Source organism: Ptychodera flava, chromosome 22 (genome assembly GCF_041260155.1).
Source record: "Ptychodera flava strain L36383 chromosome 22, AS_Pfla_20210202, whole genome shotgun sequence".
NCBI classification, from domain to species: domain Eukaryota; kingdom Metazoa; phylum Hemichordata; class Enteropneusta; family Ptychoderidae; genus Ptychodera; species Ptychodera flava.
In genome coordinates this window covers 6,159,572-6,175,871 of record NC_091949.1, presented here as the reverse complement: position 1 = coordinate 6,175,871, position 16,300 = coordinate 6,159,572, and the positions used below count along the sequence as shown (strand labels likewise).

The following is a 16,300-nucleotide window of genomic DNA, read 5'->3' as shown; positions in this document are numbered from 1 at the left end:
AGTTGTTGATAACTCGGTTAGGCTGCAATTACAAACACTAGAGGGTGGGTGGAGGAATTCGGGGGATGATTTGAACATTCTTGGGGTGGTAGAGGAAGGGGAATTGAAGGTTTTGCTCTGTGTATGAGGGGGGTCTGAAAATATTTTGTTTAAATTTTTAACTTTCAGATTCTATAGTTTGATAGGTAATTCAATAAGAAATAAAAATAAAAAACATTTTTATGTCATCCAACGGTTCTAATGTTAGTAACAACTAAAATCTGGAACTATTTTATCACATTTCATGACTTTTACAGTGCGTTTCACCTAGGTAGCGCAACTCAGCATATAAGACGGATACATTTCACCTACAACAGAAACGAATTGCTTGGGTATCACGACACATTTGAAAGTCACCGACTCATTGATTAATTACAGTAAACCAGCATAGGGTAGCCGCAGTCTATAGACTGAGAGATACACTTGATGTACAATTTAACTGTATTTTACAATTTCAGCTAAGAGTTGAGGAGCTGAAACTTTAACCTTGAAAGAAATGAAATACACAGGGCCTGAATACGATGTCGACTTTGAGATCTCACATGAACCTCAAATGTCAGTTGTCAACGCAAGAAACTAAGTTTATTTCATTCCTTTCATGTTAAAGTTTCGTATTAACGTTATATTTCGAGAGCAGGCGTTTCTGTTTAGAAAACCTTCAGCTTTTAACTCTTAGCTGAAATTGTAAAAATAGTTAAATTGTAGATCAAGTGTATCTCTCAGTCTAGACTTCGGCTGTCGTATGCCGGTTTACTGTAGCTTTGAAATGTGTCTTGATACCAAAGCTAATCGTTTGTTCGTGAAATGTGTCCGTCTCATACGCTGAGTTGCGGTACCTAGGTGAAACGCACTGTATTTTGAAAACATGTGGAAAATTATGGAAAAAACAATTAAGTAGTCATTGTAACATGGCAGACGCTGTAAGTTTTGATAGTATTTCTGTTTTTGGGTTTTTTTTGTTTTGTTTTGTTTTGGAATTTTTTGCTGTCCCCTACAGCATACTGAAACACACAATATTCAGTTAATCTACAGAGCCTGTATATGTAAGCACTTTTGGTAATGATTGAATTAGAGTCAAGGCTGAAAGTCCTTTGTCAATGATACAAATGCACAGTAAGCATACACAGGCTGAATACTGGACAGTTCAACATGCTCTAGGGAGTAGAACAAGAATGCAGTTGTAGAAACCGGGCAAAATATGGTAAAAATTCTCAAAGTTAAACAGCTCCTGCTCTACTGCTGCCAACGGGCAGTGTCACTGTCAACACATATCGTCAGTTACAGTGAACGAGCTAGCTCTGACTCTGATGTACTTGAATGAAGAAGTCTCAGTTTGGGTCATACGACACTCATGATAGTGAAGCGTACTGATATACAAGATCAGGACACAAAATTTAGCAGTGGCTAGTCGAAGATTGCCAAGTCTTAATCTTCCATGCAAAGTTTCAGTACAAATGAACATTTTCTTTAGGGGTATATATTTATACTTATTTGCCATTAAAAAGGACCTTACATAAGCACTGATTATGCCGAAGCGATGTGGCCAAGTATTCTCCTGGTATGTTAAGCGCTCTTCCGGTATTAGTCTAAATAGTACAACTTAAATGAATAAAATAAAGTAAACGGGTATATGTCAAATTCGGATAGTTTTCAATCGGATTCGAACCCACAACATACGGCATCAGTCGCCTAGCTGAGAGGCCACAGACAGAACCACTCGGCTAAATCTCCACTCCCAAAAAAGAGTCACTGAGGAATTATGGTTGGAAACATTGTTAACTTTTGACTTTATCAACGAAGAATCACGGATATTTCAGACCTACGGACACACACTGAGATGCACAATATTTGCGGAAATCAGTTCGACTGTAAACCTGGCAAGAAGAAAAATACCGATTTTCGAAGATTTTCAAAATACATAGTATACCATCTGAGAGATCTCTTTTGCAAAATATACCATGTTAGACATATCGACAAGCGTGTAAATCTATCTATCTATCTATATATCTATCTATCTATCTATCTATCTATATATACACACACAAAGATTACTTCATGTACAAAGTAATCATATATATTACTTAAGTTTCGTGCATCTAGTGATCTTCAGTCTAATGATTTCTAGCTGAAGGAAACTTAAAGTATCAGACATAATTACTTTGTTCTTGAAACAATTTGCGCTATTGTTAATAGCGCTCAGCTTTCAGCATTAAGCACTTTATTCTCCCACAGGGACATCTGTAAACTTTGATATACGAAAATGATCGAAATCACTGCACGTTTGCATGTTTTCGCAGTGGCGGTGGCGTACTAGAACTTTCCTGGAGTACCTCTGCTGGCAGTGTGACCTTTAGAGTGACTCTATTAAAGGCGGATGATGCGAGGATCTCACCAAGACTCTTGCACAAGGCACTATCGAATATGAACATACCTTCCATATAATGAGATATGCATTTTTATTAGAAAAGGGGTATTCCTAAGAAGGTTGAAGGAGTTCATGACCACCAACTACTCCCCTGATTAGTCAACTGACAAACATTGACAAAAAGTTAAAGTACAAATACATTGATAGATTTCATCAAAATTTTACAGTTTCGTTTTGTAGATCTGCTGCCTTTCAAAAAAGTAAACTGGCTTATATTTTCTGTACGAAGTTGTGAATTGAAGTTCAATATTTGTTTTAATAATTCTACTATTTTGTTTCAGAAATGCTCCAACGCGTTTTTGCAGTGTATTAAAAGCAGTTTTATCCTTACATAGGACACGTCTAATATTACTGAAACTCAGTATTTGTTTATATTTTGACGTCAAACCATGCATTTTTGAAAATTAACACAATCAAGACAATGTCGTGTCTACAATAGCTTTATTTTCTATACAATAGAAATACAGGTCCATTGTCCATGAGCGTCGAGATATTTCCCATTTCGTTCACAGCAAAGATGATCGCTTGCATTTTGTAAAAAAAGGCCAGCCGTTCATTCAAATTCACCAACACAATTGTTCATGTAAAATAGAATCGTATGAAATTTTTGTAATTCCGTATGGCATTTTGAATTGAAGGATGTCGACAAAACAATTGTCGTGAGATCTATTTGAATGATAAATGCCACTGAGTCGCAGACAAAGAGAGCTTTAAAACTGAGTACCAAAGCACATGAATATCATACCACACGGCGTTGTGTACACAAAAGGCATATAGTGTCAGCTTTCAGCAATTCTATCCTCCATAGTCAGGAGTCCACAATAAAAAAATACAAAGACCAAATTGAATAAGCTAAATTCTTCTAGAGAAGAGGGCAGCCATTTTGTTCCTTTGGTTCGGTTGTTTTCATACTGCACACTTAATTCTTTTGTGTTTATTTCTAAAAATGAAAGATGGATGACATTAATTTTTTGTCTGAGAGACAAAACAAGTTATGAAAGTTACAAACCGTCAGGGTTTGAAATTATGCTCATGCTTCCCTATCTTATTATTATTGTCATCAGCCTATACAAAACCGTAAAAAGGGAAATTTTCATGAAGGAAACGTAGGGGAACAAGTAATTGTATTTTCAGAATGAATACAATAACTAGTCAGGTGAATCAAAATTGGAATTTAGAAAGCTATCAAAGAAAAGAATCATGATGTGATAAACACAGTGTCTGTATTAGGCAATTTCACTGACTATATATGTTAGTCGAAGTTGCCTCTGTTTTCTGATTCAATACTTGGGTCGACATCGGAAAGGTACGTATTCCTAATTTATTATGTTACAAGTTTTAGTGTGGCAAAGTAAATGTCACACGTATTTACAGCGTGCACGCTGTATGGTACGCGAGACCCCGTTTACCACCCTGTTTAAAGTCTTATGCAGTAATTTGTTGAAATCTTCAAAATATAGGTGAACAGTTAACTATATGTTAAATGTCTTCTTTGCGTGTTCTGTTTACTTTTTTCCTTGCAGTTCGTAGTCATCTAGTGAAGTGTGAAGTCGACCAAACACAACATGACAAGACGCTTTGCGATTTTCCTGGGAATATGTGCCATATGTGTGATGGAAGTTTCTGGAGACCTAAAAGAAGAGGCTAGAAAGCGTCGTGTACGAGAACTTCGCCCGAGATTTGTCAAACGAACGGAACAGGCACCACTTATCCACGCCGAAAATCCAGACGAACGTGTGGACGAAGAGTATATCATCAAACTGCGGGTATGAAATTCGATTTTCAACTTTATGGTTTCATAGTGTATTATGACAAAAGCTTGACTTCTGTTCATATTTTCCAATGTGATCGATTTTGTACTACAGGATGGCCTGACAAACGAAGACCTGGTGGCATTTGAGGAAAAGTTGCAAGAACTGTGTCAGGAGAATGGAATGCATGTTGATTTTCATGAGGACATCAAAGCTTTGATGAAAGGTTTCACTGCTCGAGTGCCTGGCGATGCTGTTGAAATTGTAAGTATTTGTGCTTAAAGAGAACTGTATCGAAGCAGTTTGCATTTGACAGTTTGCACTACCTCTTCAAGATGGTTCACATATTTTAATATTTTAATTTTTTTACGCGTACAGTCATACCCATTGATGGATGGATCCATGGATTGGTGAGTGGATGAGTAAGCATCTGTAAGTGTCTACTCAAGCTGTTTTTATTGGCTTTTTATACTTCATTTTTCGTGACAGCTGCGATGGTTGGACGAGGTAGAATTTGTCGAAGAGGATGAAAAAGTTCATGCTGTAGAGGTTCCATGGGGTTTGGACAGGATTGACCAATCCGATCTGCCTTTAGATGGCGTGTTTGAATCCCCTCTTGGTGAGTAAACGTCACACGTTAATGAATCCAATGGTCTAGGACAAATATTTTATTTGACTGGTACACTCGTCGTTCCAACTAGTCCAACCGAGGAATAGTATTGGGCTTGAAAGACAAACTGCATCGAGGGACTACCAAGGCAGCGTAACAAAACTGTGTGTCATTGCACAACGGTCAATGGAAGCGCTATAACAAAGTTTGGTTTGCTCACTCCTATCCACACGCTGTCAAGATACTAGCGACCTCTGACATAGTAAACGAGAAATCCTCTCTGTTTCTTACAGGCGATGGAAGTGGAGTGAACGTGTTTGTGGCGGATACGGGAATCTATTTCTCCCACAATGAATTCGAAGGAAGAGCATCAAATTTCATCGATTTAGTAAAGGATGGGAAAGAGGTAGGACAGCCGAACAATTGTACATGCATATTCAACTTTCTGATGAATGTGACAACATTTTAGCAAGTTTAACTTGGTATGATTTTGGTTTTGTTACCGTCAGTACAATTTACAGATCTGTACACATGTTAAGAATAGAATGAAATCAATAAGGCAGAGATATGTAACACACTTTTTTATAGAAACTGCTACAACTTTGTCGTGCAGTAGATGTTTCGAAAGACATTTTGCTGTGTAATCAGGCACCCATAGGTTTATAAACTATCTCATACATGCACGTTACCGCAACATACTAACTATTATTAAACATTCCTATAACTTTTGTTGACAGGGTGATGATTGCCATGGGCACGGTACTCACTGTGCTGGCACAATCGGAGGCAAAAGAGTTGGCGTTGCCCCTGGCGTGACTCTCTATGGATGTCGTGTACTGGACTGCAACGGTACCGGTTATGGTGGTGATATTATAGCAGGTAGTTGATTTTATATTATTCTACAAAGGCATGGTGAAATAAAATGATGAAAGATATTCACTTCTTCCAACATTTCTAGAAGACGCTGTATTTGAGAGTTTGAACATTAATGACGCGAGCGCGCGTGTAAAGACATATGCATATGCATACATAATACATACATACATACATACATACATACATACATACATACATACATACATGCATGCGTGCGTGCGTGCGTGCGTGCGTACGTACGTACGTACGTACGTACGTACGTACGTACGTACGTACGTACATACATACATACATACATACATACATACATACATACATACATACATACATACATACATACATACATACATACATACATACATACAGAAGCTTGATGTCGCTCAAAATTACATTTCATTATGTGAACTTGGTGACAAAAGACCTGAGGAATTAACATGCCACGTCGTAAGTTTTTGATAATTTTAACAGTGACGTAATAAACAATGAACTTCACACTTGAACTTAAAACTTCCTTGACAATACAGATATACATGGTTATAATTCTTCTCACAGGTATGGACGCTATTGCGAACTCTAATATCAAACCAGGGGTCGTGTCAATGTCACTTGGTGGTGATCGGATGATGGCACTAAATTTAGCCGTGGCTCGTCTCACTCAAATGGGATACGTCGTGGTGGTGGCCGCAGGTAACGAGGCCCAAGATACCAGGAATGTATCACCGGCATCAGCTGAAGAGGTAAAAAAATTTCAAAAAGATTATCTTTCATGTCTTAAATTAGTGCTATGATGCAGCGATTAACTCTTTCCAGGAATTTTTTGGTGTATTTTGTGCTGTATTTGCACAGCATGTGGCAAATTCTAGCATTATGGGGAACTTAGGGAATGGTCAGTTTCTTCAGCCGGGGCGTGGATAATTTGTTGCGGACGTCAAAAAGTGACTGACAACCCCTATTCCAAATTTTGAAAATCAATTTTTTTGCACACGTGCACTTGTAACTACCCTATTCTAATCAAGTACATTTATGTCAATTATCAAACTTCTATAAATGCACAGATATTACTATTTTTATATTGGAAATAACATTAACAGTTTTATCATAGTCTACCATGTATAGTGAATCAACATATTCGGTGAAATTCCAAAATTAAATGTCTCATACACATGTGCACTTGTAACCACCCTATGCTAATCAAGTACATTTATATCAATTATCAAAATGCTAAGATATTGCTAGTTTTATACTGAAAAAATTGTTCAACGTTTTCACGTAGACTACCATGTATAGAGAATCAACATTTTCGGTGATATTGCAAAATTAGATTTCTTGTATACATGTACACTTGTAACGACCCTCTGCTAATCAAGTACATTTATATTAATCATCAAACGTCTATAAGTGCACAGATATTGCTAATTTTATATTGCAAAGAAATTATTATTTTGTATAGTGAATCAATATTTTCTGTGAAATTCCAAAATTAAATCTCTTATACGCGTATGCGCTTGTAAGCAGCCTGTGCTAATTAAGTCGATTGATATCAATTATCACACGTCAACGTCGGATGAAAATTATGAAATCCAAAATCATTTATTTCACACACTCGCATTCTAACCCTCCCCCCATTTCAAGCAAAGAACATTTACAAGAGTTATCAAACGTATGTAAATGTACAGATATAGTATTTTTATTGGAAACAATGTAAATAGTTTGAAATTTCAAAAATACATCAACAAAAAATTGCGACCAACTTTTAATTTCTGTCCCATCTATTTTTGATTTCAAAATTAGTGCAAATCACGATCAGAAGGGGGTTTGTGAGTTTGTTGGGGGAGGGGCATTTGAAGGAATCGGAGAATTTTTTATTCACTCCCTCCAGAGGTGTTTTGAATGCAGCCTTATGACAAAACCTGCCATTTGTTAACTATAATTTTACTCTCTAAAAAGCACCTTTTACTCGATAACCTGTGACCGCAAGGAAAATAGATGCATCAATGAGAACGAAAGATATCTTGTTATTTTGTCACTGCATCAATCTTATTTGAAATATAGTGCATGTTCCTTTCTTATAATGAATTCGAGAAATCAATTAACGATCAGGATTTTGGCATGCGTTTCAATGAACCGCAGATTTCATAATGATTAGTGCACTTTGCAAAACAGATTTCAATCTGCAATCATCTCTGATATAACCTGATCAAGTAAAGTTATGCGTCCAAGGGCGCGTCGAAAATTGTGACTGAATGATATAATTTGTGGTTGATGTGATGTTTTGCAAAAACAAACTTCAAATGTGCAGAACATCCCCAGATATCTCTGATATATGTATGTCCCATAAATTAAAAATTTAAGCACCCGAAGGGCGCGTCAAAAATATACGTCTAATATTTTAAAGTTACGCGCTCAAAGGGCGCGCTGAAAATGCAACCGAATGATGAAATTCGTGGCTGGTTCGAAGTATTTTAGGCAAGTATAAGCCCACGTTGTAATTCAAAAATACACCGGCCCCTCACCATATTTAGCATTTCGAAAAACATGGTGACTCTCCCATCATTAAAGTAAAAAACATGAATCCACCCCCGTCCGAAGAAACTGGCCAGTCCCTTAGTAATCTGGCGTTTGTCATGTTTATGTTGATATTTGCTGATAATTTGAAAAAGTTTTTTTAGATGGTGTTTTATGAAAGCAAGGAAACCCATATTTAAAAAAATGGATTCAATGGCTTTAAGTTTGATGTAGCGAGGTGGTAATGCGTACAGCTGGGCCAACCGTTACACTCCTTACACACAGGAAGGGGTATAACTGTCGGCCCTCGATGTTACATACAGCTAGCAGTGGAATCATTTTGTATATTGTGGTATTACTTTGCCTGTATTAGCAATGAGATCAACACGATTGAGATATAACTGCGACAATTTAGCATTCTTCAATTTTATTGGCAAACAACAACAACAACAACAACAACAACAACAACAACAACTACTACAACTATAACAACAACAACAACAATAACCACAAACACAGCCACATTACAAAATTCACTCTGGTAGTACATAGTGCAAGAAGAGATGCTCATAATTATGCAAATGTTGGTTTTCACGTTTTAAAATTTGACCAATCGTTTTCTCGGTGTTTACACATTATGTAATTACATGTTTGTTTCGGCCCACCTTCATGTATTTCTGTTTCAAAAATCAGTACGGCTTCAGTCAATTTTCAGCAACTCTGCTCTTCAGAATTCTCTTTCTCATTTCATGGACTACCCCTCGAAATATGTAGTGGTAAAATGCTAGATGAACCATGTAGAGCTCGTCATATCTAACATCAAACTCTCAGCCTAAAAGTCCTCTTATAGCAAAACCGTCGCCAATATTTATCTAACGTTTTTATTATGTGTTGGAGTACCAGTGCACTTAAAAACCCTGATGACGTTGAGCGTTTAGATAAAATACGCGTCGAGGACAGATATTTGGACTTTCACACTTTTAAAACAAATTTTTGTCTACCACTTGGGCAGCCTCATTTTGAAGTTGACGGAGATTAAGTTTACAGCGGCTGATTTTTATGAAGATTGAACATTTCAATCTCCCCATAAAGTGAACAAAGGGTTGACGATCGATGTCATTTCGCCTGTATAAAGTGTCAGTATATATTGGATACTTTTTCTCTGGTTCTAACTTGTGCACGTTGACCCCTGATTTGTTATTCTTTGTTTATATATATGTTTAAGGTAGCTACATACCTTTTAGACACTTTCAGATTTTTACAACAATATCCTTGACAATATCCTTCAAAATCGTGTCTGCGATTTTTTCTCGGAGGCTCCATTCAAATTATATGGCATGATAATTAAAATTCCTTGAAAATCACCTTCATTTTACACCTTTAAGAGCGCATTAAAAAAACAAAGGCATATAAAGAAAATCCCAAACACAGTTTTGAAGGATATTGTCAAGGCTTGTTAATGAAGAAATTCCAACTGGAAATCTTGCAGCGTGTTCGCATAAGGCGGGAAAAACCGGTTTTTGGAAGGTTCAGCTAAACGCTTCTCACGTGACTCCTATGCAAATAATGACCGAGTACTGTGCTTGGTCGGATAGCTCTATATCAGGGCTTTCAGAAAATGTATACTTTATTGGGGTTTGGGACGTGTTCAATTGAGAAAAAAATAAAAATCTGAAAGTGTCTAAAAGGTATGTAGCTACCTTAAAGTATCCTAACGGAACGTTTGAGCAAGAGTTGAAGTCTTTCGATATTGAGGCATTTACTATCTTAATTGGCATTGACTCAGATGCAAAAATATGTTTGTCTACAGGCTATCACAGTCGGCGCGACCAACTCTACAGATGGGTTTGCATGGTATTCTAACTTCGGCAGCAGTGTCGATATCCTTGCTCCTGGATCTGACGTGCGCAGTGCCTGGATAACAAGCAACGACGCATACGGTGTTTATAGTGGTACATCAATGGCCACTCCACACGTGGCAGGTATATATATACTTATACATGACTGGTACGATTTCTTGAAATCGACTGGTTGACTCTCCCTTTTAGTTAAAATCGATGGGTATCTCAAAACGTGCTGACAAAGTGTTCCATCCCTCTAGTCATTGCAACGGACGGGTAGGAGTAGGATTCTATTGTTAATTTTAGACTTTGGAAATAGCTGATGTTCGTTAGTGTTTGTGAAAGGGCAACTACGAGTTTCTTGGTTTTTCCCGTTGGAAAAAAGGAAGATGAAATTTCCTAATCAGACGTTGGGGGATAGAAAACTTATTGGTATAAAAGAGAGATTTTTAAAAACATGTTGCGGTGAGGAGCAGTTATGAATAGCTATTATTTACTCCTGAATATAATGTCTCTGAAAACACCTAAGAATAGTATATTTACACATTTTAACACGGCTGGTGTGATTTATTGAAATCGGCTGGTTAACTCTTCCTCAGTTAAGTATAGATCGTAATTTCAAAAAGTGCTGACGAAGTTTTAAACAAAACAAACTTTTAACTATATTTCCACAAGAATTGATGACAGAAATTAAAAGATGACCAGCAAGAGGTAGCGATGAGTTTACGGAATTTTTTCCAAAAACTGTTGCAGCACTACTTGTAGTGAAGTTGTTATTTGGAGATATTTCATTTTTTATCCGTGTGCAAAATCATTCTCCCTGCGAGAAATTCGATTCGGATTTCGCCCATATGTCATTCGTCACACTTTTCCAACAACTTCATCATCGTTCAAGTCTGAGATGATAACTTGGCACTTGAACGATATCAATCACTTTAAATATTCACTGTGATGGCGATTATGGTTGTGGTGGTGGCGGTGGTGGTGGCGGTGATGGTAGCGGCGGTGACGACGACGACGACGACGACGATGAATAGCAATTGATAACTACAACGACTATACTATATTAGTTATTATTATCGTCGTCGTCATCGTCATCATTATCATCATCATTATTATCATCAAAATTGTTCTTAATATTTTTGTATGGAAATAAAGAACATGGTTTATGTCACCTATACTTTCATCTTACAGGTGTGGCTGCATTACTGCTAGAACAAAACCCAACTCTGACGCCAACTCAAGTCAGCGAACTTCTGCTGTCGTCTGCCAAGCAAGATCGTATTGACATTTCCGTTGTACCAGGAGAATATCAGGAAGAGACTCCTAACAAACTATTGAATATTCCTGGATATGTTGCAAATCCATGACCGCGTAAGTTATCATTACACACTTCAGACCTGTGTCGTTTAAAGTAGAATCTATACAAATAGGAGGATATGGATTTAAATTCTATCCATACATAGGCTCTATTTTCATGTCTGGACGTCAACCTAATTGTTCCCACTAAACGCTGTATGTCTGTCTACTTGTCAGCGGTTGTGTACAATTGTGTATATGCTGATTTGAATGACAACATAAAGGTCCCAGTAAGTAACAGCAAATACACGTTTAAAGTGGATCCTAGATGTATCATTGAAGATGTCCGACAAACCGTTCCATTCATGTTTACAACACAACTTTTCAATAAGTACTTGGTGTTTTGTACCTTTGCTGCATCGTATTTGTGAAAGCGATATATAAAACTGGCAATTAAAGTTTACATTCCTCCAATTCATACTTCACATTTTGGGGAGACATACCGACTCAAACGCGGCGTGTTTGCTTAAGAGGTATAATGAAATAAAGTAAAGAGCAAAATTCAAGTATATCGTTACCAGCGTTACTGTTTCAAACCGTTGCAAAGCAGTTTTGTTAAACGACAGTAAGAATAGACATCGATCGTTCAAAGAGTTTGGGTTCTAACTTTGCAATACATTTGGAGTGACCATTTCTATCCAACTGCACAATTATGGAAACCTCTCTCATTAATCATAGTCTTGAAAATACAATTTTAAATGACAAATAAGAAAGTGGCTACATCTTGAGATAAACCACTCAAAACCGGAAATGGAGACCGCAGAACGCAATTTTTGTTTCCGAAATTCCTTTTGAGGTATAGACTTTGACGAAACAATGATGAAGTTAAATCATTCTGATACGTACATAATTTTGATTCAGAAAACATGCGATTTAACGTTGTCGTGTAATATTTATTGAATGTTTAAGAATCAGATGATCGACATGGGCTTTCATATAGTTGTAGTGATGGGACATAATCATTTGAAAGAAGTTGTCCACGCAACATACGTCATGCAATGACGTCACACCTTAGGGTAACATGCGTCTCTAAAGAGGAAGTTTTAAACATTTGTGAAACTTTCTCCACAGAAACTTTAAGCCATTCTCTTTCAAACTAAAGCAAACAATCATGGTCACCGTAATTCTTGTTACAGGCATCGATACTTTAGACTTGAGAATTTATAGAGATTTGAAATGCAAAGGGGTCTCTGTACCCTGTCTTGACTCCACCAGGGAAAACTTTTTTTCTAATTTTACAAAACAAACTTTAAAATGAGTCCATAGGTGCCGCAAAGAGGAAAGCATTATAAAAAATTTGAGATTCCGAAAAAAGTCCCCAAGGAGCATTCTACCTATAAGCTAAGGTCTAAGGGGTCGTAGAAACTCGTATTTCATTCGAGAATCCTAACCCCCACCCTTTCCCAAAAGAAAGTTCGGGATTATGAAAATCTGACGACGAATTTAAGATTTGAACTGTTCAAACATGACAAATATTTAACTGACATAGGTTGTTATAAGTTGGAACTGCTGATGGAATTTCAAACTCTTAAATTTTATGACAAAATCTGAACAACGGTTGAGTAGTATGTATATACATATTTTCAAAGGCGTAATTGTGGCATGCTAGTCAAGCAAATAATCACAAAATGATAACCAACGTAGAGCAAACCCACTCCTTCTCAGTGCAGTACGTTTCGTTTTAATTGGAGTGTTTCAACTATCCACAAACCCCTAAGTCAATGGTAACCTTTACCTTTCTTTTTTCTCTGTTTCCCTAGTCGTCCAACTACGTACCGATCCATGTGAGTATTTTGACTTCTCCGATGATGGCAGCGTCGATTCTGAATATTCAATTTGTGATTCTGGATCAGATTGCACAGACTGTGGACCTCGCACTTTATACTGAATGATACTTTTCACCGAGAAAATAACATGTGTTTCAAATAACGATATTTCCACATTACTTAGCTTTGAGTTGATTGTCTATATTCTTTCATATAGGCCTGATTGCTATTTTTTTGGAAGATTCTTGATCGTGCATTATGGTCAGGCTATGAGTTAACGATATGTCTTGCATTACTTTGAAAATAAAAGTAATTAATTACTTTGCTGAGCTCTATCTATGATGTTGCCTTGACGTATGGTAGAACGGTTGACAGAGAGTTATCTTGGTGATTCTCATGTGAATTATTACAAAAATAGACAAGGGAGGAATAAGATGGTGGTAAGATGGATCACGACAATTAAATTGAATGTAGAGTGTAGCATATACAATAAAAGATGGAATGGTCGGTGAAGGACGACAAACTTCATCAAGACTGGAGAAAAATGACCCACTAATTAAGCTTTGGTACAACTCACCGTACATTACCTCAAGGGTATGTCCGTATATATCTACCATTAAAGCTTCCGCAGGTTAGCACTGATTACTAACATAAAGGGAAATTGTCCCATATCCGTCTAGTGCATTTAAAGGTTCTTCCAAGGATAAGTCAAGGTGGTGCAAATGAACTCAATAAATCGCTGAAAACAAGCAATTCACCGGGCAAGTACTACCAAATATTTCCTCGACAGAAGGCCAGGGTTTATTTAGATCCCCTGACTAACAATGGAATGCGATGTCATGGGTAAAGCAGCTCAGACTTAAATCCATAGCTGCTGGAAAATGCAAATTTTCTAGAATTTCTCCGATGCGTATAAGATGGGCTCTCTGAAAGATCTTGTTAGCGTTAAAGACATTTTATTGAAGAGCATATCGACTTATACATCGCAAACCATGTGATACAATGGACGTACAAAGTGCATAGAAATTTTCACTGTCAAAACATAGTAAACGAGGAAAAGTTGTCTTAAGAAATTTTAATCCCAATTTCAAGGAAAACGCATCATATTTAAACTTTCCCCTGCATTGCTTGTTTCTAAGTAATCAAAAAGACGTGTCGATGGGTATACAATAAGTTGAGTATATATATATGTTACAGTCACCTGTCTAACAGATATCGCAATACTCTTGGTTTTAGATAATTTGTTGACAAAAATGAAAAAATTAAGAAAAAATCATTAAAAATAAAAACAGCCAATAATGGAATCACATTAATACGGCTAAACCTGTGTGGTCTTAGTTACTCAAAACCAAGTATGATTGAAGCTGCAAGCAGCTTCATGGGACCCAAGCACTTGCAAATACTGGCAAATGATGCCACAATGACAATCAATAACACTGTAATGTCATAAGGTGGTTCATTCGGTCAAATTTAGAGAATGTAGCACTTATTTATAGGCATTTCTTCGCAATGTATCAAATACAGTTCCTTGCAGTCTCCTTGCAGCTTGCTGAAACACACAATATTCAGTTTGTCTACAAATTCTGCATATGTAAACACTATTGTTGATGATTGAATAAGAGTCAAAACTGAAAATAAATTGCCAATGATACAATTGCACAGCAAACAGGCTGCGTTGGCACACTGAATACTGGGCAGTTCAACGTGCTGTAGGGAGTAGAACAAGAATGCAGATGGTAAAGCGAACAAAAATATGGTAAAAATTATCAAAGTTAAACAGTTCTACTACTGCATATGGGCAATGTCACTATCACTACATACCGGCAGTGACAGTAACAGAGATAGCTCTGACTCTTATGTAGTTGAAGTCTCAATTTGGGTCATTCGACGGTAATGACAGTGAAACATGCTGATACATAAGATCAGGCCGGAGAGCAATTCCTTGAAGACCAGGAGACTTGAAATCTATCAATAAGCAATAAAAAATAAGTGCATTGTAAGCAAGAGTTTTAGGATACCATGAGAGAAACCTAGACTTCCGAAGAGTTATAAGCTTATGTGTCTCTATTTTCTCAATTTATAGCTGTGTTAGAAAGTTTCCGTTGTTCAGTCAACATCGCCAGTGTTGCCGTTGAAAAACTCACCACTACACCGACTACTTGAACATTCGTATAATGCCTTTATCACGTTCCCCGTTGACGAAACTGCACAGAACGCTGACGACGTGTTTTCTCTCTGTACAATGGTACGGGTCGATACAACGATTGGTGTTTCCTACACTGAACGTGTTCAAGTGAGAACATGAACATCTGTCGTATTTGGTTCAATTGATGCAAAATCTATCAAAGGAGAACATTTGCAATGTAATGTATGCAGTTGGCGTTATTTTCTATCGCCAGAAACGTTTTTCTGATCACCCAAGCATGTTGCAATTCCAAGCTATTTTGAAATTCACTATAATTACTTTTTACATGACTTAATTTGTGCTATTATTTATATTGCTCTGCTTTTAGCATCGAGCACTGTAATTTCCCACAAGGACATGTGTAAACTATGATATACAAAAATGTTCGAAATCACTATACTTTTGCATGTTTTTTGCAGAGGCGGTAGTGTTCCAGAACTTTCTTGGAGTGCCTCATCTGCTGGCAGGGTGACTTTTAGAGCGACTCTATTATACGCTGACGATGCGAGTATCTCACCCAGACTCTCGCACAAAGCACTATCGAACATGAACATACCTTCGAGATAATGAGATATGCATTTTGTAAGCAGAGGAGTAATCGTTAGATCGGTGAAGAAATCCATGACTACTAACTACCCACCTAATAAATCAACTGACAAACATCGCAAAAGGTGAAAGTACAAATATATTGATAAATTTCCTCTTGATGTCCTCAAAACTTTACAGTTTCGATTTGTAGATCTGATGATTTTCTGTAGGTCCGCTGCCTTTCAAGAAAGTGAACTGGCTTATCTTTCTGTACGAAGTAGTTATTGAAATGCAATGTATAATTTAAGAATTCTTCTTTTTGTTTAAGAAAATGCTCAAACATGTTTTGCAGTGTGATAGAAAAAGTTTAGTCTTTATATATAGAGCACGTCTAATACCATGCATTTAATAAAAT

At 37.0% G+C, this 16,300-nt stretch overlaps 1 protein-coding gene across 1 annotated transcript; it reads left to right on the top strand.

Moving 5' to 3' along the window:
* Nucleotides 1–3,937: 3,937 nt before the first annotated feature.
* LOC139123407 (uncharacterized) lies at nt 3,938–13,451 on the top strand. The gene is made up of 9 exons (XM_070689550.1): nt 3,938–4,230; nt 4,330–4,479; nt 4,705–4,834; nt 5,119–5,231; nt 5,563–5,704; nt 6,254–6,438; nt 10,017–10,188; nt 11,242–11,421; nt 13,167–13,451. Exons 1-8 carry the CDS (start codon nt 4,030–4,032, stop codon nt 11,415–11,417), a joined length of 1,269 nt encoding a protein of 422 aa, XP_070545651.1. The 5' UTR covers nt 3,938–4,029; the 3' UTR covers nt 11,418–11,421; nt 13,167–13,451.
* Nucleotides 13,452–16,300: the final 2,849 nt, after the last annotated feature.

Coding starts and splice junctions, on each gene's coding strand:
- LOC139123407 (XM_070689550.1), top strand. CDS start 4,030: ATGACAAGACGCTTTGCGATTTTCCTGGGAATATGTGCCATATGTGTG. Junction 4,231..4,329: donor AGTATATCATCAAACTGCGG/GTATGAAATTCG, acceptor TTTGTACTACAG/GATGGCCTGACAAACGAAGA. Junction 10,189..11,241: donor GGCCACTCCACACGTGGCAG/GTATATATATAC, acceptor TTCATCTTACAG/GTGTGGCTGCATTACTGCTA.